The 22396-nt window shown below is 40.4% G+C and overlaps 4 protein-coding genes across 4 annotated transcripts; 3 read left to right on the forward strand and 1 right to left on the reverse strand.

Annotated features, from left to right (window-relative positions):
* The first annotated feature begins 979 nt into the window (after positions 1–979).
* On the forward strand, positions 980–10065 carry notum1a (notum, palmitoleoyl-protein carboxylesterase a). The gene is made up of 11 exons (XM_043232807.1): positions 980–1795; positions 4679–4731; positions 4834–4929; positions 5074–5134; positions 5252–5310; positions 5913–6015; positions 6090–6281; positions 6810–6907; positions 6997–7144; positions 7447–7494; positions 7655–10065. The coding sequence occupies exons 1-11, from the start codon at positions 1443–1445 to the stop codon at positions 7959–7961; spliced, it is 1518 nt and encodes a 505-aa protein (XP_043088742.1). The 5' UTR covers positions 980–1442; the 3' UTR covers positions 7962–10065.
* A 953-nt stretch (positions 10066–11018) lies between these two features.
* On the forward strand, positions 11019–13509 carry LOC122335289 (myeloid-associated differentiation marker-like protein 2). The gene has a single exon (XM_043233117.1). It carries the CDS (start codon positions 11669–11671, stop codon positions 12578–12580), a length of 912 nt encoding a protein of 303 aa, XP_043089052.1. The 5' UTR covers positions 11019–11668; the 3' UTR covers positions 12581–13509.
* A 955-nt stretch (positions 13510–14464) lies between these two features.
* pycr1a (pyrroline-5-carboxylate reductase 1a) lies at positions 14465–17771 on the forward strand. Its single transcript, XM_043233102.1, has 8 exons — positions 14465–14595; positions 14804–14876; positions 15319–15389; positions 15472–15651; positions 16611–16832; positions 16913–17005; positions 17090–17253; positions 17363–17771. Exons 2-8 carry the CDS (start codon positions 14810–14812, stop codon positions 17526–17528), a joined length of 963 nt encoding a protein of 320 aa, XP_043089037.1. The 5' UTR covers positions 14465–14595; positions 14804–14809; the 3' UTR covers positions 17529–17771.
* Positions 17772–18878: 1107 nt separating this feature from the next.
* LOC122341402 (5-hydroxytryptamine receptor 3A-like) lies at positions 18879–21711 on the reverse strand. Its single transcript, XM_043234733.1, has 5 exons — positions 21214–21711; positions 20985–21009; positions 20575–20785; positions 20079–20219; positions 18879–19424 (listed from the first exon to the last, which is right to left on the reverse strand). The coding sequence occupies exons 1-5, from the start codon at positions 21657–21659 to the stop codon at positions 19174–19176; spliced, it is 1074 nt and encodes a 357-aa protein (XP_043090668.1). The 5' UTR covers positions 21660–21711; the 3' UTR covers positions 18879–19173.
* Between the last annotated feature and the right edge of the window lie 685 nt (positions 21712–22396).

The following is a 22396-nucleotide window of genomic DNA, read 5'->3' on the forward strand; positions in this document are numbered from 1 at the left end:
CCATCCAAGTATTTAAAATAATGTTATTGTCGTTTTATTATTTACATTTTTAGTTTAATTTCAAACTTATTTCATATTCGATTTGATATTTCGTTCACAGATTGATACTATTTCTTTACAACGAGCTTAAGTGTTTCCAGGACTTTTTGCGGCCGGCGTTGGCTCTGGTGTTTAATGGTCCACGTCTCTTCGTCTGAATAGCGCGCGACCGATCCATTCAGCTGTTTAGCATCTGAACAAAGGCGAGCTCGCGGCGAGCGACGGAATGAATCGACGCCGATGGGCGAGTTCCCGCGTTTCCACGGCGCTGCCTGCCTAAAAGTGAGAGCGGCGGTCTGAAACAACAGGCTCGCGTCAACTTAAGTGTCGCGTTAACACCAGCGGCCACTTGACACCCTTTTATCTCGCCTCCCGATGGCCGGTTAATGGCAGGCATTAAAAACGCTTTAACGAAGACGAACGCCCTAAATTAAAGCTCTCGAGCGGAGATATAGAGCTTGAAGAAAAAGTGAATTTGCTTGTTTGGCCGACAACGTGATACAAAAAAAAAAACTCCAGCAAGGAGCATTCCTGTAAGGTGCGGGTTTCCCTTCCGGCTCCAAATCTCCACGGCGGAGGGAAAGTCTGGAAGGGGCTTCATACGGGCGGAGGATGAGGAGCGGCTCCTTTGATCTCCAGGGGCCCCGTCAACAGGCTCTCGGAGATAAAAAAAAAAATAGTCGCGGAATCTGACAAAATACCTGCATAAGTTAGACTAGATTTTCGTCGCGGTTAAGACATATTGGGAATGTTTGTTTTTTTTACTACACAGAACCCAGTGGAGGAAAGTCGTGACAAAGACGCACAATAAACAACAAGCTCTGCTGTACTGACCTAATAATAAAGTAGCAGTATCGTGTGCGTTTTAGCTCGCCGCTCGTGGATTCTCACGCTATTCGCGTTGCGTATATTATTTTTTTTTCTTCCGATGCGCAAAACCGTGTGTGTCAATAGAGTTTTATTCTCACCCGCGGATTAGGAAACGGGCATTTCAACGCCAATAAAATCTACCACATCAAGTCGAATATCGCAGATCAAAAGGACCAAAGTATGGGCATTTTTTCAATAAATGAGAAGGACAGGACTCCGTGCGCCTGGATCACGCCCCGTAAGCACTGCCCTCCGCGGCGATTGGTCCGTGAGAAAGAGAGCAGGGTTAAAACCCAGAGCGGTTAAACGCACAGGTATCGAACAGAAGAGGACGCCGCGGTCGGTTTGGGAGTTTCGTGTCGGTGCTTTGCAAGAGTCTGTTGAACGTCAGAAAAGAAAGAAAGAAACCTAAAGGGCTCCCAAGTCTCGCGCAGAGAAAGCTCACCTGTCCGTCTCGCCTAAGCTCCTTCGGCCGCGTGTAACGGTTCTGCTTTAGATTTTGAGCAGCCCCTCGGGATTTTCGGGAACGCGCGATGGAGTGCAGGCGGCCGCCGAGGAGCGTACGGGTGCTGGATGTGGTTCGCTGGGCCGTGATGCTGGGCTTGGTCCAGTCCGGCGCGCTCGGCGCGAGGAAGTTCCGCGGGGGTCGAAACCCGCAGCCGCGCCGCGCGCTCCCCTCCGCTCATTACCGGGACCGCGGCGAAACCACCGAGAGCTTCTCACTGGATTTCACGGCCGTCGAAGAAAACATGGACAATTTCATGACCCAGGTGAAGAACCTGGCGCAGTCCCTGTACCCCTGCTCGGCTCAGAAGCTCGACTACGACATGAAGCTGCATTTCCTGGAGAACACGTCGGTCACCTGTAACGACGGGACCCCGGCAGGGTAAGACCGTTTAATATATCTTGTCACCCTCAGACTCGCACCGTCGCCTCATCCGCGAATTTTACTACAGTAGCTACAATAAAAAGCTGTCACTGTCATAAACTATCACTATAAAGAAGCGACTTAAGTTTCTTCTCAATTACTTAAACGAGCGCTTTAGAAGTTTTACTTCATTTAATTTCATTAAGTTTCAATTTGCCCGCATTGAATAGGTTTTGACACGTGACTGGAGAAAGCCAGTGGCGTTACGGTTTCGCGTTAAACCGGGATTTATTAAAACACTGAGTGCAGTATTAATATTGAGACATTGATACAGTCGTGGGATGAAGATGTCGGAGCCAGCTGAGCGTGTGGGGAGGTTGAGGAGACTCCTGAGGGAATCACTAGAAGAAGAAGTAGTAGTGCACTGACAGGTGGCTGGGGCTTGTGTAGAGTAAGAGTGTGTAGAGTTTACAGTATATATACGACATCTGCATTGGAGTTGATTCGGAAGTGTAGAAATGTCTCCGGTGACATCTCCAACCACTGCTGGTCTTTTAGGATTCAGGGTCGTTTTATTTGATGCTGTAACAGAAAAGCTGTGTGAATTTTTGTATTTTTCAGGCATTCCTGGCGATTGAAACTCAACACAAGATAACAACTTGAGCTATTTAGCCGTATTGCCTAATTACGAAGATATATAGTGAAACGCTTATAAGAGCGGGATATAAATAAAAATGATTGATTGATTGATTGATAAGAGCGGGATATTGATTGGTTTTATGACATTGTGACAGGACGCTACAATATGACCACCACGTTCAATATAAATTTACAATATGAATCATTTATCAGGCATCATTACAGGACATACCCGAGCCTCTGCTCTTTTAGATTTAAATCTTTAGCACTTAAGGTAAGAAGTTACTCTTGTTAAAGTGGGGACAGATGTACAGAAGTAGAAAATCTGATCCAGCTGTGCTTAAGCACTGCTTCCTTGCGACATGGAAGCCAGTGGGAAATAATTTAATAAAAATAATGATCTATAAATAAGGTGAAATCCGTCATGTACCGCATTTCCATATTTCACGCGACCGTTTTGGTTCTCATCATACTATTTTCCATTATCATACTCTCAGTATTATCATGCAACGAATACAATTTTATTTTCCGCTATAAGGGACAACTGACTTTCCAAAACGTGTTCTACACGAAGAATTAGTTTAACCCCCAATTTAAAATTCTGTCATTAAGTACTCACCCTCGTGTCCTTCCAAACCCGTAAGACCTTCATTCATCTTCGGAGCACAAATTAAAATATTTTTTTGATGAAATCAGAGAGCCATCTGACCCTTCATAGACGGCAACACGCCTGAATTGATCCCAACATATTGGTGTAATAGTCCACTGTTACATCAGTGACTCAATGTTTTGTCATTTTTTTTGCGCAAAGCAGGCAAAAATAACATAATTTCCATTCTTCTCTCTTGACTTACTTTTTCCGCCATTTTAGGCTTTCCCCTAGTCGTAAATAACCACAGATTAGTTCATGCGCGTGCTTTCCCGCCAGACGAAAATGAGGCTGATTACGTCAAATACGTAAAAACGTGCGTATGCGTTGTGTCGCCGTGTTCTCCAACATGGCGGAAAGCGTATTGGAATGGTCGAGTAAATTATGCTCATTTTGTCTCAATTTGTGTTCTGAAGATGAAGGTCTTCTGGGTTTGGACAACCACGAGGGGGATTAATTAATGACAGAACGTTCATTTTGGGGTGAACTAACCCTTTAAGCATACTTTATATCGCATCGTGTTTTGAATTAAGGGATATCCCACGGGAAATGGGTTTTCAAATTTGATTCCATTTGTGATTAACATCTTTAATGTCAGATACAAAGTATCTCTCGTGTGCTTTGCTGTCAGGGAATCAGAGGAACTCCAGGAACATGCTCACCGTAAAAGCTCTTCAACGCACCGAAGCTGTAGGATTTTTTTAAAGCATTTAGGCTTGTCCTAATTTTTCCGCATTTATAACTTGTTCAGGTTAAGTTTCTGAGGGCTGGCAGACTTGTAGCCCGACTTTATAAGTTGTAATGTAATGAAGCATAAACGGTTGGCGTGTAAGTAGTGGCGAGGTGGCTAACAGTGAGAAATGCACACCATATGCCGAAAATGTGGTCACCAGTGGCGTAAATTGGATGCATATTAAAGCTGTCTTTAATTACGGCAGACTGATGCCCCTCAAAGTAACAAACTGAACCACAACTGTAACTTTTCTCACACGAGCAGAAATGAGTGAAGCTCGAGATAAACTATAGCTGAACGCCCTCTTGAGGAAACTTTAAACACTGCCGTGAAAAATCAGGTGGAAACCGAACGCTTTTAGTGACTTGATTGCATTTAAATGAAACTGTATTCTAGTATAATTTTTAATAAATGCCTCTAAAAGAGTGCTCTTCGTCCCTCTTATAAAACTTATAAAAGTCTTTATGCACTAATAACTAAGCTTTTAAATGTATTGACAAAAATGCATGTCATGTACTGAAATATAACCGATGTAACAATTTTGTAACGACTGAGATGCAGTTATGTTAATATTTTAATTACGCTTATGGTTAAAAGTGCACGTTTTAGTCAAGGGTATTTCTTTAAAACATGACGAAAGATTACTAAAACATGATTTAAAATGTACTTTTAAACTTAAGATCACACACACACACACACTTTTATAACCTCTACATGCTGCCCACTCATTGGCTTTTTAGGGTTCAAATCATATAAAGTGTACTTTATTAACTATAAATAACCTCACGTGATTCAAAACTAATGTAATGCTCTATAAAGCAGTGCTTTGAGTATATAGTTTGTAAGAATTGCTTTAATGCAAGTTTCTGCTTTATTGCAGGTACTACCTGAAGGAGTCCAAAGGAAGCAGAAGGTGGTTAATATTTCTGGAGGGTAAGTGCGACGAGTTCAGTCATCAGAATAACGTTTTCTCAGCGTTGAGTGCATCTGTCAGGAAGATCGTGAAATAAACTCGTATCTCTCTCTCTCTCGTAGGAGGCTGGTACTGCTTCAACAAAGAGAACTGCGACAGCAGATACGAGACCATGAGGAGGCTCATGAGCTCCTCCAAATGGCCCCAAACTAAGACGGGTTAGAAACGAACCTTGATTCCATTTCTAATAATACTTTTCATACCCGGTGCAATCTATTGGCGCAATAAACATACATTTCGAAATGAACGTACAGGTGTTATTTGGTATAATTTGATAATGCATGTCTGTATTTTTTATTTAGGTACAGGTATACTGTCTTCGCTTCCGGAGGAAAACCCTCACTGGTGGAATGCCAACATGGTGTGAGTATCCCACCGTAGACGTTTGAGTGAAAGAGAAGTAAATGTTCTGGGGGATTTCCATGGTGGTTATGTTGGCACGGCTTTGGACCTGAAATCTTTGTGTTCTTCACTTTTTAGGTTCATCCCATATTGCTCTAGTGATGTATGGAGTGGAGCCACACCAAAAACTGATCAAAGTAAGACTCCTTACCAGATGTTAAGATGATAGCAGATGATATATTCACCTCTGTGAATGTACGAACGCAGCTTGCTACGAGCAGATGAACTTTCACTTTGACCTGAGAGAAAGAAACGTTGAATGATTTTAAAGAAAAAAGCGTAACACAAACAACAAAAGTTATGCTGATTTCACACAAAAGTGTGCATTTCATGGCAGCTGGAGTGCAAATGAATGAACTTATGATTCAAATTATGATCCAAAAATGATGTTATATATATATATATATATCTCAAAGTATCAATATATCACCACTGTACATCAGCTGTTTGACTGATGTACAGTGGTGATATATTGATACTTTGATATAATAATCAATTATTTTGTTCCATTGATTTTTTTAAAGATGTTATAACTTTTCTTTAGCTATGACACATTCAGTTGGTAAAAAGTTAAAGACATAATTCTCAAAAATGACACTGAAGACTGGAGTAATGATGCTGAAAATATAACTTTGCTGTTGTACACACACACACACTGATACATTCCTATCATATATATATACATTGCACTGTTATAAGTCATTAACTTGTGTGTGTGTGTGTGTGTGTGTGTGTACAGATGACTATGCGTTCATGGGTTCACTGATCATAAAGGAAGTTGTAAAGGATCTGCTCACCAAGGGTCTGGACAACGCTAAGATACTGCTGCTCGCCGGAAGCAGGTGAGTTCATGTTACAGACTGTGGATTCGAGCGACGGATGAATGACGGACTAAATGGATGTGTCATGTCTACAGTGCGGGTGGAACTGGGGTGCTGCTGAACGTGGACGCAGTGTCCGAGCTCCTGGAGGAGATGGGTCACGCAAACATCCAGGTCAGGGGTCTGTCCGACTCCGGCTGGTTCTTGGACAACAAACAGTACCGCTGCACTGACTGTGTGGACACCATCAACTGCGCCCCCACAGAGGTCATCAAGAGAGGAATCAAGTAAGAACATTACTGCTCACCGCAGAAAAAATTGATTTTGTTGTCATCAATTACTCACTGAATTTCTTTCTTCTGCTAAACATAATGGAAGATATTATTAATAATTCCAAGCATTGTGATATACTGTCATTGTTATAATGTGGTCGTAGTGTTGCAAGGATGCTGAGAAAAAGGAAGCGATGCCGACTCTGCCGAAAAATTATTCACTCACTGTCACGGAGACAAAATAATCTGTTCATAAGCGCCACCGAGTTGTAGTTTTATGTAACAGCAGCTGCTCTAGACATGTGACCCAAAAGAATATCTTATTGGTTGGTCAGTTGTTTTCACAGAGTGATGAAAAATTAGATTAGAAAACCTACGTTGTTACATTGTTGACATGCAGATGTTTTTGTTAATTTATTGAAAATTAAAATGTTAATAGCATTGATTATATTGGTGTGTTTTTCAAATACAAATGATTACTTTTTATTCATATACATGTGACTGAATTAGTCCTTTAGGAATGAATACTTTTTTTTTTGCCAGATACTGGGGCGGTGTGGTGCCTGAGCGATGCCGACAGGCTTATGAGGGAAAAGAATGGAACTGCTTCTTCGGATATAAAGTTTATCCTACCATTAAACGTGAGTATAGGGCATACCAGCCTCATTTAACAGACACTGTTGAGTTTGGTTACTTTTTGTTAACCCAGTGTAATGTTTCTTTGCCACAGGCCCCGTGTTTGTAGTGCAGTGGCTGTTCGATGAAGCCCAGCTAACGGTAGACAACATTCATCTGACGGGACAGCCGGTTCAAGAGGGCCAGTGGCGTTACATTCAGAATCTGGGGACTGAGCTGAGGAACACTCTAAAGGACGTCCCGTAAGTTTGACGTGCCCTTCGGAAACTCATTGTAACAAAAGCGTTCATTTTAGTTCTAAATAAATTAGGGGTGTGCGAGATATATTGTCTGCGATAATATCGTAATTGTCGTTTTAGCGACGTGCATCATCTGTTTAAACGATTCGGTTCAAAGTAACGACTCACTTATTTACAGTGACTTACTGCCACCTACTGGCGGGTTTTAATTTCACATTCAGAGTATCTTTTATCATTTGTCAACATCGCACACCTCTAATCTAAATACTTTTTGATGTTTCTAATGCTTTGCTTCTTACCTCCAGTGCAATGTTTGCTCCAGCTTGCCTTTCGCATGAATTCATAACAAGAAAGTAAGTGATCTCTTCGAGTTTTCTGCATCTCTCTTAGTTCAGAAGTATATTTATACTACGTGCGACCACGTTTCTTTTTTACCGATACCAGAAACGACCGCTTTGTTGATTTCCGTTGAATTTCTCGTTGACTAGCTCTTTCTTCTTGTGTTTGTTGTAGTTACTGGACTGACGTTCAAGTCAAAGGCACGTCTTTACCCAGAGCGCTCCACTGCTGGGACCGCAGTCTACAAGAAAATAGCCGAAATAATAAATCCCCTCCCAAAGGCTGTCCAGTGCACTTGATCGACAGCTGTCCGTGGCCTCACTGCAACCCAACGTGCCCAACGATCCGAGATCAGTCGACGGGGCAGGAGATGAACGTTATCCAGTTCCTCATGCACATGGGCTTCGATGTGCAGAAGATGGCCCATCAGCAGGGCATGGACCCGAGTAAGCTACTGGGCATGCTCAGCAGCGGCAGCTAAATGCCTCGGAAAGACTTCCATCCTGATGCTTCCCATCAGTCCGTTTGATACCTCCGACCCCATACCCCCTTTACCCGTCTCAGCTTTGACCTCAGGCTGAGCTCTGCCTTCAGTCGGGGCTCTGTGCCAACTCTCTTGGGCCTTCCATCTCCAGATCCCCTCATTCAGTTTCAGTTGGCGTCCATTTTGCTCCAGTCTTTAGTGTTATCACTGAGCAGCTTGGAGATGGTGGAGACGGCCAAAACAGAGACTTGGAACGGAGCCCTTGTCAGATCCACCTCAGTTAAACCATGGGCTGCTGACTGTTAAAAGGTTCCCAACACAACACGGTACCAGTGAGAGTACTGAAGAACCATGTAACCAGGACACGGTACACCTGCATCTTTGCTCTTAATTTATCTTTTGGTTATAAAAGTATGACGAATGTAATCCAGTTTTACGGATCTTCAGCATTGTTGTTGTTTTTTTTTTAAATCGTATTTTCTTTTTTACCAATATATTTAGCCACAGTTTATTAGAGTTTTATATGTCCATTCAGAAGACGAAAATACAGAGAGCGAGAGAAGAGAGATTATCGATTATAGAGTTTATAATCTGTAACGCAGATTATAGTGATTATGAAGTACATGTAAATTATAGATCTACTCAAAAATCGTAAAAAAACGGGAATTTCAAAACAGGCAGACACTGGATCACCTGCTCTAAACCCAACATCACTCTTGGGGTATGGCTAAGTTGTGATAAAATAATTATATAGTCATTATAAAAAAACTGGTAAAACCAGTGAAACTGGAGAGCTTTTTTAAAAAAAAAATGTCCAAGCTTCTGTTTTTGATCAAGTTTATGGTAATTTACAATGCCAAAAGGACGTAACGGCACCATAAAAGTATCATATTAGTCAATATGATCAGTGCAATACAGTGTTCTGGCATGAAACTTTGGATGGGTCTGATCTAATGACGTCATTGTCAAACGGCACAGCTGATTGGTTCTCTCCTGTACCGGTAGCCAATAAGCACACAGCTCAGTGTTTAAATATATGAACAGCGCTTGCTGTAGCAGTTTGCAGCATGCTTCAGAAACCCTCCTCCTTCCCCAGCTCCACCTGGATCGATCTGCTACGAGGCGATCCGTGTTGTTGTGTGCTCTAGCACTGAAATCAAAATACGTATCGCGGCGTGGACGAAAAACCCACACCACGGTTTATGGCGTAGGGAAGGAATCACATTGACTACTTTTCGAAGCAGCATAAATCCACTTGTATACAAAAGCAGAAGATTGGACGTGGTTGAAAATTACTACGCGAGTAAATGATGTCAGAATTGAACTATTCCTCTATGGTACAAAATGTATACATGCTCACAGATCCTGGATGAAATGCTAATTCCAGACTACAGATCCTCTTTTTCATAGTCACGTTTCAGGCACACGTCACCCTGAATGTGACCCTGCTACTCAGGTCGGTCTCTATGCCTTTTCGGTGTACTTTCAGTTGAACTCATTCACGTCGTGTTAAAACGGGATTTCACTCATTTCGCTGTGTAGAAACTCCCGGGACATCCTTTTCTTGTATCGTAATGGCAAAATAAGCAAAATGACACTGTTTGAGTGATATTCCATTTTGTGTAATACACCACCATTGTACTGACGGGACAGTTTTATCAATGCAAACTCTCACTCGACTGGGAGAGGGACTTGGGCTCTTTTGTATAGGGTTTCTTAACAGCCGACTCCTTTGCGAGTACTTTTTTCAAATGAAGACGCTCTAGACTGTTAAAATATTTAATAGAATACTTTTTTAATATAACTTTTTTTGTAGCGGTCTTGTGGAAAAGAATAAAAACGAATAAATCAACCAAAAGAAACGAAAACAACAGAGATGTGAAGGTATTACTAATTGCTATTTTGTTCTGTAACATATTTTTTAACAGAAACTCAATCTACATTGCTACGTTGCATATTTATTTTGTTATGTAAATCATATTTATAATGCTATTTTCACAGAGAAGTGATTCTTTGTAAATTGTAAATAGTGCTGTTTTTTCCTTGTGTTGAATGCATGTATGTTTCCATGAGAGAACACATTACAGTTATTTCAAAGAAACATTCAGTATCGCCTTTTCATTTTTGTAGACGCTGCTGGTCTCACTGAATTAGGAACCATACTTCATACATCAATCATATTTTATATTCATAACAGTACAGGACTATTTCTAATTGGAATCATTTGGAGGGTGAGATTGTGGATTTATTTTTTGCGAGTAACTAGTTTTTCTTGTTTTTCTATTTTCTGGATTTCATTTCATTTCGCCATCTAACCTTCGATGATCCATTTCAACCATACTGAGCAAAAATGATCGCAAATAAATATAACATTTGCATTTCTTTTTTAATTGCTGAGGAGTGTTCTTAATGCAATCTGAGAATTTATTTTAGATCGATCTTCTATTTTACAGACAGACTCATTTATTTGACTTTTGGTGTTACTTTTCCATTTGCCAAAAACACTTGCCAAAACGATTTAAAAAGTAATACAAAAGTAACATAAAACAATGTTTTACTGTAATCTTTTTAAGGTAGTAACACAATACCGTAATGCATTACTTTTAAAAGTAACTTTCCCTAATACTTTTTTAAAGCCTGACTAGAAACTAGTATTTTAAAGATACATATTATTACCTGGATTGTAATCATATAGCCTTATGACATGTTTAGAAAGTGTGAAAAGTTATTCCTAATTTAAAAATAAACACATTTAGTCACATTAATTAATGTTAAATAAATCAAATAATGTCTTGACAAACCGATAAGCAATTATTTATCTGCCCCTTAATCTGGGACCATTACATAGCTTTTTCTTTGAGCCGGACAGATGTGCTAGGGCCTACACCTTATAACTGTCCATAAATAGCTCACACACACACACACACACACACACAGTTTTCAACCATATGAAACACGACTCCCTCCACTGTTGCTTGACGCGGACATTTGGATTCCCACCCCATTCCACAGTGGAATATAGGGCTCTATTTATAGAGCTGGTGGAGCCCGTGGCCCTGAGCTCGGCAGAACGCACTCATTAAAACCGCTTTCCCTAGTGCACTTCAACCCAAAGCCCAGCACACGCCAGTGTGTGTGAGAGTGGAAACGGTGCTAGAGACAGTAAGAGATCTAAAGTGATCGCTGTTAAAAGAAGAAGAAACTTTTAGGAACCCGATTCCATCGCATGTGGGATATTTACTGGATATATTGCTAAGCTTCTTATGAAGAGACGCTAAAGCTAAAGCGGCATCTTGAAGGTGATTCGCGTGGAACTTCACGATCAACTGAGAAACACCACCGAACACGACCTGCGAAGGACAAGGCGACTATGTAAAGACCCGAGCCGCAAGGTGTCGTAGAGAGCCATCGACAGGAACCTGGAACTTTATGTAAATAACAGCGATGATTTGAATTTAAAAGTCAGCTCTCTTAGGGTCATCCTATTGTTTTTGCTGTAGTTTGTTAGATCGTTTTTTGCCTTCAAGTTCCTCTTCCAGAGTTTTCGCTGTAATCCGATCCCACACACTCTCCAGTAATTATAAAGCAGAGCTGGGAAGCAGTAAAGGAGATTTGTCATTAAAGCTGCCTAAATAAAGAGGCAGGCAAAGGGTGAGGTTTGTTGAGGTGCAGCGACACTCGTCCGGATCCACCCAAAGCTTCCCATGGACCCCCAAGGAGGCCATTATCTAAACAAGTCAGCGGTCCTGTCTGGAGTCGGCGCGGCCCGGATGTGCCAGCTGCTCCTGGGCTGCACCACGATGGCCCTGGTGGCCCACAGCGCGGGCTTCAGCGCCACCTACGGGACCTACTGCATGTTCGTCTGGTGCTTCTGCTTTGCCGTGACACTGGTGGTCTTCGCTCTGGACGTGACCAGGCTACACGGGTGTATGCCCATCTCCTGGGACAACTTCACTGTGGCCTTCGCCATGTTGGCCACTCTCATGTACGTCACGGCTTCGGTAGTCTACCCCGTCTACTTCCTCAGGTCCGAGTGCTCATCCGGAGGCTGCGAGGTGCGCAATTACCGCATCGCGGTCACCGTCTGCTCCAGCGTCTGCTGCTTCGCTTACGGAGCCGAGGTGTTCATCACGCGGGCCAAGCCGGGCCACGTGGTTGGTTACATGGCCACCTGGTCTGGCTTGCTCAAGGTGGTCCAAGCCTTCATAGCCTGCATCATCTTCGGCGCTCTGGCCAATGACAGCGAGTACAACCGCCACATCCCTACCCAGTACTGCGTGGTGGTCTACAGCCTGTGCTTCGCTGTGACCGTGGTGGTGGTGGCCCTCACCGTCTCGGGGAGAACGGCTTCGCTGCGCTTCCCTTTCGACCGCTTCGTGGTCATCTACACCTTCTTGGCTACGCTGCTGTATCTGAGCGCCACCGTGGTGTGGCCGGTTTTCAGTTTCGATAAGAAGTACGGCACCCCGGGGCGCCCGGAAGACTGCCCGAGAGGAAAGTGCCCATGGGACAGCAAGCTGGTGATCGCCGTGTTCACTTGCGCTAACCTGGTGCTGTACTTCACCGATCTGGTGTACTCGCAAAGAATACGCTTTGTCTCGCATTCATCTGCATAAGAGCGGCTCATCTCCAGAACGGCGGACATTGAATACTGGAAATGAGGCTTGGAAAGTGTTGTAAGACGCAGCCAATAAAACACGGCAGGCTGTACATGTAGCACTTTCAAATGTTCAGGATTTTTTGTAACTTTGTTGATTAGTATGAAATTTTTTGAAACTTTCCAACTGCAATTCAAACTTTTTTTTTCTAAAGAAGTTGTTATTTTTCTCGTTAAAATGAAAGCAATTTTCGACTCTGTAAAACTGATTTCTGTGACAATACCTCTCCGCGATTCATCGACACTGTACGTCTTAAAGGGACAGTCCACCCAAAAATGTAAATTCCGCCATTGTTCACTCACGTTTGTGTCATGTTAAAATGTCTTTCTTTCTTCTGTGCAACACAAAAGAAGAAAATCTAAAAATGTCAGTTTTGGTGATTGGACAATTGGATTTGGTCAAAACTAAAAAATCTGTTTTGTTCTGCAGACGTTAGAGTTTAGGGAATGACACAAGGGTGAGTAAAAGACGACAGAAATAAAAAAAAAGTTTTAGGTGAACTATCCCTTTAAGAATGTTTTTTTGTTTTAAGTTTGTTGTGAACTAGAACAGTTATTATATGGCTTACTATGAGTACAACTTAAATTTGTAATTTTTATATATGAAGGATATAATTTTACTTTTATTATTATTTGATTTCTAAGTAATGCTTAAATCATAATTTCTAACACAGTCAGACTTTATCAGCTGCTTATCCAATCATGAGACACCCGTGTCCTCTAACTAAAAGAACAAAAAACAGACTACGACTTATTGTCCATTTTATTTTATTTAGTTTTGTTTTATTTTAGCTTAGAAAGCAGTCCCTGCGTATGATTTTTACAAATACTGTTGCTTATTTTCCCTACGTTAAAATAAATCAAAATATGTTGGTAATTAAACTGGATTCTTTTGTGCATAAATCATTTTTTTTCTCTTTCTCAACACAAACAAAAATAACCAGGTACACAAATAAAAATACTTTTCTGTATAAATATGCCCATGTGACAAAAAAAAAGTACCCAAATATATTTGAAATATATGCTGCGTTGCAAACAGTAAAGCTCAATAATATATCATTTTAGGTTTCATTCTTTTTATAGCAAAATATATTTCTGAATGTACTTTGTGGTAAGAAAAACATTTCAGTAGCCATGACATTAAACTTATACTGAAGTAGATTTAATAATTTAATTTAATATACTGCCATATAGGCTAGCAAGTGTTATGTGGTGCATTAAAAATAAATAAATAAAAAAAAAAATAAATATATATATATATATATATATATATATATATATATATATATATATATATATATATATATATATATATATATATATATATTTACATTTAAAATAAAAATTTAAGCAAAAACTAAATTGCTAGTATTTATACATTTTGAAACATTTTTGCAAAAATATTAGTTCCTCTTTTTTTATCATTATAGGTGTGTGGACGGGTTTTTATAACTAACTCTTCTTTGAACACTTATAGAAGTTTGCGAAATCTGACAGCATTTTATTTGAGGCAGTAATAACCTGTAATTAAGGATTATATTTAGTTTCAACCGAAAACAAGAGTCTCTAATAAGCTAAACTAGTTAAACATAGATGGGACAGAGAGCGAGTAAAGAGCACTGAGGAATAAACACGCATCAATAAAACGTGAGTCTACCAAATATGAAGAATCAGCTGAATTGATCGGACGAGGATACAGTACTTTCTGTTGACACGAGCCCACGCGCTCACGAGGCGGGACGCTACTGGCTTGACTGACAGCGGAGCTGACCAATCAAGACGCAAGGTGCGCACTTAAAGTAAAGCGATTGGCCGAGACCCGCGCAGCGCTCTACCGTGATTGGGCAAACCCTCCCCCCCGCTTCAGTAATGGCAGTATAACTAAACCTCCACGTTCAACGTGAACGACACAATAAACAAACGTGTAATAAACTAAATATAAGCACACCAGCTCTTCAAAAAGCATTATTCCAGGTACGTTTGTTAGGCATGTTTTAAACATTTTGCTTTCTGAATTTATCTCGCCGTCTCTGCGGCGTTACTGCTTTTCCGCTTCCAATCAGGAAATACCGTCTACAGCAAGCGGACTCCGTCCTGATATTACCCGATTTTATCGGTGAAGTGCCTTTGAACTGATTATTAACGCGTGTGCTGGTGAATGCTGTGTGGTTGTCATGAACAGGTCACAATGAGCGTGGGTTTCATCGGAGCGGGTCAGTTGGCTCACGCGCTGGTGAAGGGCTTCACGGCGGCAGGTACGGTGCAGTGCACGCGACTTCCGCTGGAGGCGCCAAAACACGGCTTACTCCCCTCAGAACAAACATTCAACCGCTTAACCCCATGTCCTTCAAACTTCGTCTTTGGAAAGCGATTAAAGATGTTTTAGAGGAAAACAGGGAGGCTGTTGACCGCCTACCAAGTAAATAATACCATTTAAGACCCAGAAAACTATGAAATCGTCAAAATAGTCTGCCAAAAAGTTGTTTGTTATGTAATAAAGACTTTTGCGTTTGTTTATGCCGTAAAATGCGAAGGAAGGACATTTTTATATACATCGTAAATGCATACATACGCATAGCAAAAAAGAGTCATATTTACAAAAACACTATATATGCTACTAGCTTGCTTTAAAGACCACATGCACCCTTGACATGTCATGTTATTCCTAACGTTACCGTGCACTCTCCTGTCCATCAGGTGTGATCGCCACACACAGGATAACAGCCAGCTCTCCAGACACAGACCTGCCGACTGTCATCGGGCTGAGAGTGAGTGTTCGAGCTGGATCATATCACACGGCAAACAACACTTGAAGGCGATATTCAAATCCACCTTTTCTCTGTACTTCAGAAAATGGGAGCATACTTCACCACCAGCAATAAAGAGACCGTGAACAAGAGTGATGTTCTGTTCCTTGCCGTCAAGCCTCACATCATTCCCTTCGTTCTGGACGAGATCGGGCCGGACATCGAAGACCGTCATCTCATCGTGTCCTGTGCAGCAGGAGTGACCATCAGCTCCATAGAGAAGGTCAGAATACTTCTGTACCATTAGGTTTAACGGGTGCCGCCTGTTTGGACAGAACTTGGCATTCGGTTTAGAGCTACTGAGGACAAAACTAAATAATAAATGAATGAAAATATGTGCGCAACGAAATAAATGATAAACACTTAAATAGTTTTTTTGATGTGGACAATTAGAAATATGGTTTGAATTTAAAATAATTTATTTATTATATATAAATGAAAAGTAATTTGATGAAAAGTTTTCACCATCATTACAGTACTCATCCTTCTAATACGCTGAATTGCTCAAGACACATTTTTTACTATTATTAATATTGAAAAAAGTTGTGCTGGTTAATATTTTTAAGGGAACTGTGATACACTACCATTCAAAAGTCTGCAATAAGTTTTTTTTTTTTGACAATAAAGACACCTTTTAATGTTAGGTTTTACTATTTGTTTATTACTATTTTTTACTATTTTTTCACAAAATAAAAATCAAATTCATAAAACATGTATTTAATAATACAAAAATATTAAGATCCATTATTAATAATTGAGCACCAGTAAAGTTTCGCCAACAAGTTAAGCGTCCCCAACAAGTTAAGCGTCCCCAACCATTAAAGTTTCCCCAACAAGTTAAGAGTCCCCAACAAGTTAAGCGTCCCCAACCATTAAAGTTTCCCCAACAAGTTAAGAGTCCCCAACCATTAAAGTTTCCCCAACAAGTTAAGCGTCCCCAACCATTAAAGTTTCCCCAAAAGTTGTCCCCAACCAAGTTTCCCCAACAAGTTAAGCGTCCCCAACCATTAAAGTTTCCCCAACAAGTTAAGCGTCCCCAACAAGTAAAGTTTCCCCAACAAGTTAAGCGTCCCAAAAAAGCAAGCCTACATCTTTGAAATGCTATGAGCGGCACAATAGACACACACCCTGATCACGCGTCGGTTGAACTCTGTATCCCTTCATAACTTGCTATACTTGCAGAAATTGCTGCAGTACCGCCCGGCCCCGAAAGTAATCCGCTGTATGACCAACACCCCAGTGGTGGTGCGTGAAGGGGCCACGGTGTACGCCACAGGCACCCACGCACAGGTGGAGGAGGGGAAGCTCCTGGAGCAGCTGATGGCCAGTGTGGGCTACTGCACAGAGGTGGAAGAGGACCTGATTGATGCCGTCACTGGCCTCAGTGGCAGCGGCCCAGCCTATGTAAGAGACAATCAGGAATATGAAGGAGGTTTGAATCAAGCGTTGAGCTCCTGTGGCTTATATATATTTTTTTATCGCAGGCTTTCCTAGCTGTTGACGCTCTCGCCGACGGAGGCGTAAAGATGGGACTCCCCAGAAGACTGGCTGTGCGACTGGGAGCTCAGGCCCTGCTTGTTAGTGCATGAAACATTTCTCACGTTGATGTACTGTAAATCTCAGACACAAAGATTTATTAGATCAATTATACTTTTTGCAAGGGGGCGGCAAAAATGCTCCTGGAGTCCGAGCAGCACCCGGGACAGTTGAAAGACAACGTGGCTTCGCCTGGAGGTGCTACGATCCACGCTTTGCATGTCATGGAAAGCGGCGGCTTCCGTAGCCTCCTGATCAACGCCGTGGAGGCGTCGTGCATTAGAACGAGGTACGGCTCCAAAAATAATCTGCTCTGCTAGAAAGAGGGCGAAAGAATTTTAACTAGCTAGTTTAGTATTTTATGCATACCTATGGACAATTTTTATTTTTTTTGACAGGGAGCTTCAGCACTTGGCTGACCAGGAGAAGATTTCTCCCGCTGCCATAAAGAAGACGACTCTGGACAAGGTGCTTCAGCAGCCGGGGGTGACGGCAGCAGGGGTCGGGGTCAGGACCGGACTCAGCCTCTTTAACAGCGGCACCTCCAAACACAAGAAAAACTGAACCTCTTCACACCGAGGATGAAACCACTCCAAGAATTCCAGATAAGACGCTAAAATACCAAAAATACTTTCACTTTTCTTATAAACTGGTTAATGGGCTTTTTATATAACTTGCACAACGTTCTCACTTTTCTATATTGCGCTTTTGTCTTAGGCTAATTTGGACCAACTCTATGCAGTAGTTTCTCTTGATATACACTGTAAACTATACACTGTCTAGAATTATTAAACTGTGTCTGAAATAGACAGATTATGTTGTATTTTTCGAAGTATATTTCGGCTGACTTGAAAAGATTGGCCATTAATTGCTCACTTTCATGTTGCTCCAAACACGCCAGACCTATGTTCATCTTTTCAATTTTACATTTTTGGATGAACTATCCCTTTAAATTACGTTCCTTGCCGAAGTTATGTGTTAAATGATTGCACGTGTTACACTCCATAAATATTTTTTTTCTTAATGTGACATTTGTATATTTTCTCGTATTTAAATATGTAGAGGACATGTTTTTAAACTATTAGGTCTTAATATAAAAATAAAAAAAATACATTCCAAATATATCTACAAAAATATTTGAAAAATGGCCAAAAAACTGTTTTACATTTTGAAACATATTTTATCAAATACATAATATATTTATATATATTTTGAAATATATTTAAAATACATATTTGAAGGAAAAAAAAAGACAGAAGCAATGCAACCAATTTAACAGATAACATAAAAGTTTGTTGCCTATAGTTTCTATAGCCACATGCAAACCACAGAAAAGAACTCTATTTTGCAAAAATAAAAACATACAAAACGGAGGTCTCCTGGAAACTGCTTTCCATCAGGTCCTATGAATGAGCTGTTAGATCTTCCCCCTTGACATCAATGTTTTCCCAGATCTCAAAATCAGTCCTTGGGCCTCGTTTATAAAATGTTATGTCGAAATGATCCTAAATTTTAAATCTTATGTTCATTTCTCAGATACGTGTATGTTCACAGAATGTAAAACCTTTGAATTGCAAATGATCTTGAACTTGCCTGCACTTGCCCGCTCCCTGCCTTGTAAAAGACTTCTAATTACTCTCATTAACATAAAATATCACTAATCACCATATTTAGAGCAGCGAGCTTCAAGAACAGCTTACATTTTCAAAAACCTGCAACAGAGAACTTTTCCATGTCAAAGGATTGCTCTGGATTTGAGGCCCCACACACACTCGATCAAATCTGAGCATACAATGTTTTACAAAAATGGATTGTATATATCTCAAAATAGTATGCCAAATAAAAACCAAAACACAAAATTTGTCGTATATTTATGATGCATATGTTTTGTGAAAAAATAGTTAACTAATGTTAACTTGCTTTCAACTAAGTAAAGAATAAAGAAAGAACAAACTGAAAGAATACCAACATTTGCTCTATAGAAGCTAGAAGGAACAAATCTTGCTTTTTAAATTCTCAAATTAGATCCTTAGAGCTTCTCAGTTCTTAATTCTAACGCCCAAAGTCTTTCCTGCAGAGTTCCTCTCAGTTTTCAAATGAGTTTGATTAGGTTTGGAGCTTAAACTATGCGGTGAAGAGTTGCACTCCCTTCTTAACTATTCTGAACTCACATTAAAGGTTGCCATTGATCGTCATTTTACACAGGACTTCAATATAATCCCCAAACCTTCCCAAGCACACACAGAAACACAGTAATGGTGATTATGTAAAGAATCAAGAAGGTCACATCTATGATTTTTGCCACTCTGGTCCAGCACAGAGATCTCTTCTCTCGCTGGTTTTGTTGAGTTGCGGCCCGACACTCGGAGATGATCTGCTTCAGAAGGTCAAGGGTACGAGTCTGCTCTTCGTCCTGATCTCTGACTGAGTCTGAAGGACTCTGCAGGTCTCTGACACCATCTATGAGGAAATGAAAAAGTAGTTTTTTGAGAAATGCTATATTTCTTGTGTAATCTTACGCGCAGTTCTTTAATAGAAAGTCTTTGCTGAGACCAACAAAGCATAACAGAATTTAATGTGAATTTTAAAGAGGTGTACTCTGGAATCCACTGCAGCTTCAGTATATATACTTTCAAATGGTTTACTAAGTTATTAATTAATATTATTCCTTGAAAAATTAAATGATGTGAAGGACTTCCCTAAGCTAAACTTGAATAGTACAGATAAACACTACTCCGCTCTCTCCTTGGTTTGAGAAAAGCGACCAACACATTAAAATATATATATTTGATCTTCTGACTTACTATCAGGCCACAAAGGTCATTAGGGCCTCTCATCTACATGATCAATTTTACAATTAAGACGTTTCATTTATTCTTCACCAAAATCCTGATTAGATCTTCCCTTTCCCTGATGCATTGGGCGGCAGATATGTACGTCTTGAGAGTAATGCATTGCGTGTGAATGTAAATTAAATGTTCAATATAAATGAATACATTAACCAGCATTTACTAACTTCCACTTATCATTCATATAAGCCTTTGACTCCATTAATTGTTAAGAGGAGACTTACGATCTAATATACCTCATAATCCATGCTCAGGTGATTCTTACCATCTCGGCCAGTAACAGCAGATGTAGTTTCTACTGATGCAGCTGATCTCCTTTTAGCTCCTCTGCTCATCAGAAAATTCACGAGAATGGTCTCCAGAATGCTGATACCAATGAGACTGAAAATCACACTGCAGTACACCCCTGTGAAGACAGCAGACGATGACTGCAACAAAATACCCGTCAAACAACTCCTCTACGATGTTTCAGTGCATTTATATTCATTTCGTTTGTGTTCATGGTCCATAGACGCAGATTAGAAAGTGAAGCATCACTGTGTGTCGGTGTACTTAGAGAAGAAACTAAGAACACAGGAAGCATCATGCCTATAATTTCTCGAATATGAAATACGAACAGAAACTTGTTGTATGCCTCTTTTTTTAGAATCGCAAATGATTGTGAACTTGTGCTCGAATACTATGCATCTGTCTTACAATGTGTGTTGATAATTCATTTGATTGCATTTAAGCCACTATGATAGCGTTCACGTTAGACTCACCGATCAGTGGGATTTTATCTGCTGTAGAGGGCAGGGTGTCATTAAGTATCAGGAGCATCACAGAAATAGACAGAAGTAATGTCACTTTAAAGCTCAGTTTGTCTCCTTCATTGGCGTCGATGAAGAAGGACATCACATCCAACACAACAAAGAAAAATATTGGTAGCATGAAATTGATGAGATAAAGCAGAGGTCTTCTCTTGATGGTAATCTGTCAAGTAAAGACAGAAACACAATAATACTGCACATTTTAAATGTGTAAATTCTATATTGAATACTGGGTGGCACTTGAGAAGATACAGTTCACACACTAGGAAGATACAGAGGTTGAAATTCCAGTTCGTTCCAAACAGATTTTGTCAAATGCGGTAAACGCATTTATTATTGAATAATTACATGCTTATAGACACGTCGTGTTCAGTTCTTTCCTTCAACCTATGTGCGCCCTCTAGTGTTGTGCCTAAACTCTACACACTGATTCACAAAAGGCCAAAAATACATTCTCATTGTTAGCAGAACATTTCAATTAAAACAATATTTTGAATAACTAACTGTATTATTTGAGGCATGCAATAATAATAATACATATTTTTGTCATGTTTGACCATTTTTGCCTATTTTTAAAAAATGCATGTCTACTGTTTCACACACCATACCTGATATATCAGCTGATTCTTGAGATCGAACAGGAAAGTCTCATTATAGTTAGTCATGTTTATACTGAGGAGCTCCCACTCTCCCTGGGCCTGAAAGGTCTGCTTTGACTCCTGAGTTAACCATTCAGAACCATACAACGTGTTTATCATAAGCTCCTCAACTGTGGGAACGGACGTAACAGTTAGAGTAAGCATGCTATCGGTTTTCACGTATGCTGTGTTATGGGTTTCAGATTTACCTGAATGCTCTGAAGATTGAAGCGTTAGATTGCAACTTTGGACGTCGAAGGGAAACCTGTACAGGTCCATCTTACAGGCTGTGGTCAGAGTTAAAACGTCAGATGAGGCAGTGTAACCATAACTGATCAACTGCACATACTGAGACTCCTTTGTTCCAAACTCGGTCTTGATGCTGAATGGACAAAACATAAGGTATGAGTGATTGGAGACAACAGGTATTCAAATCAGAGATCTCTATACTTTCATTGGAGCACCTAACCCCATGCCTGCTCTTAAAGGACTCTTAAGAACTCTTAAAAGTTCACTAAAAAAATGATCCGCTCCAATAATGCACTCATATATAATTCAAAAAAATGAGCCGTCTTATAGAAAGCATTAGATAACAAGTTGTGTTACTTTACACCAATCATCGTAGAACATAAGTTCTTAATTGCTAAAAAAAATGATCCAGATTGCAATAATGGAGTCTATTCATCACATATAATTCTAAAAAATCTAACAAAGGTCTTATGTACATTAGATTTTTAAGAGCTTTTGCAAATGTTTTGCACTGTAGGCGACGGGTTTTGCAAATGCAATTGCATGAGAAGGAAATTGTTTCCTCCGCCATCTTTTTTTTACGCACTCTTTAACAGATTGGAGAGCCTTTGCCCATCTTTACTTCTGGGAGACTCTGTCTCTGTAAGACATCTCTTTTATAGCTAGTCATGTTACAGACCTGATGTCAATTAACTTAACTGGTTGCTAGATGTTCCCCCAACTAAAGAACAAAAGTTCTTGTTTTTCAAGCCTTCGTTGCTCCTGTGCCAGCGTTTTTGAGACCTGTAGCAGGCACGGAATTTGAAATGAGCCCATTTAGTGGATAAAAGTGTACAATTTCTCAGTTTGTTATGTTATCTATGTTCATTTGTGAAAGACACTGCTTT

The sequence above is a fragment of the Puntigrus tetrazona genome, chromosome 3 (assembly GCF_018831695.1).
Source record: "Puntigrus tetrazona isolate hp1 chromosome 3, ASM1883169v1, whole genome shotgun sequence".
Lineage (NCBI taxonomy): Eukaryota > Metazoa > Chordata > Actinopteri > Cypriniformes > Cyprinidae > Puntigrus > Puntigrus tetrazona.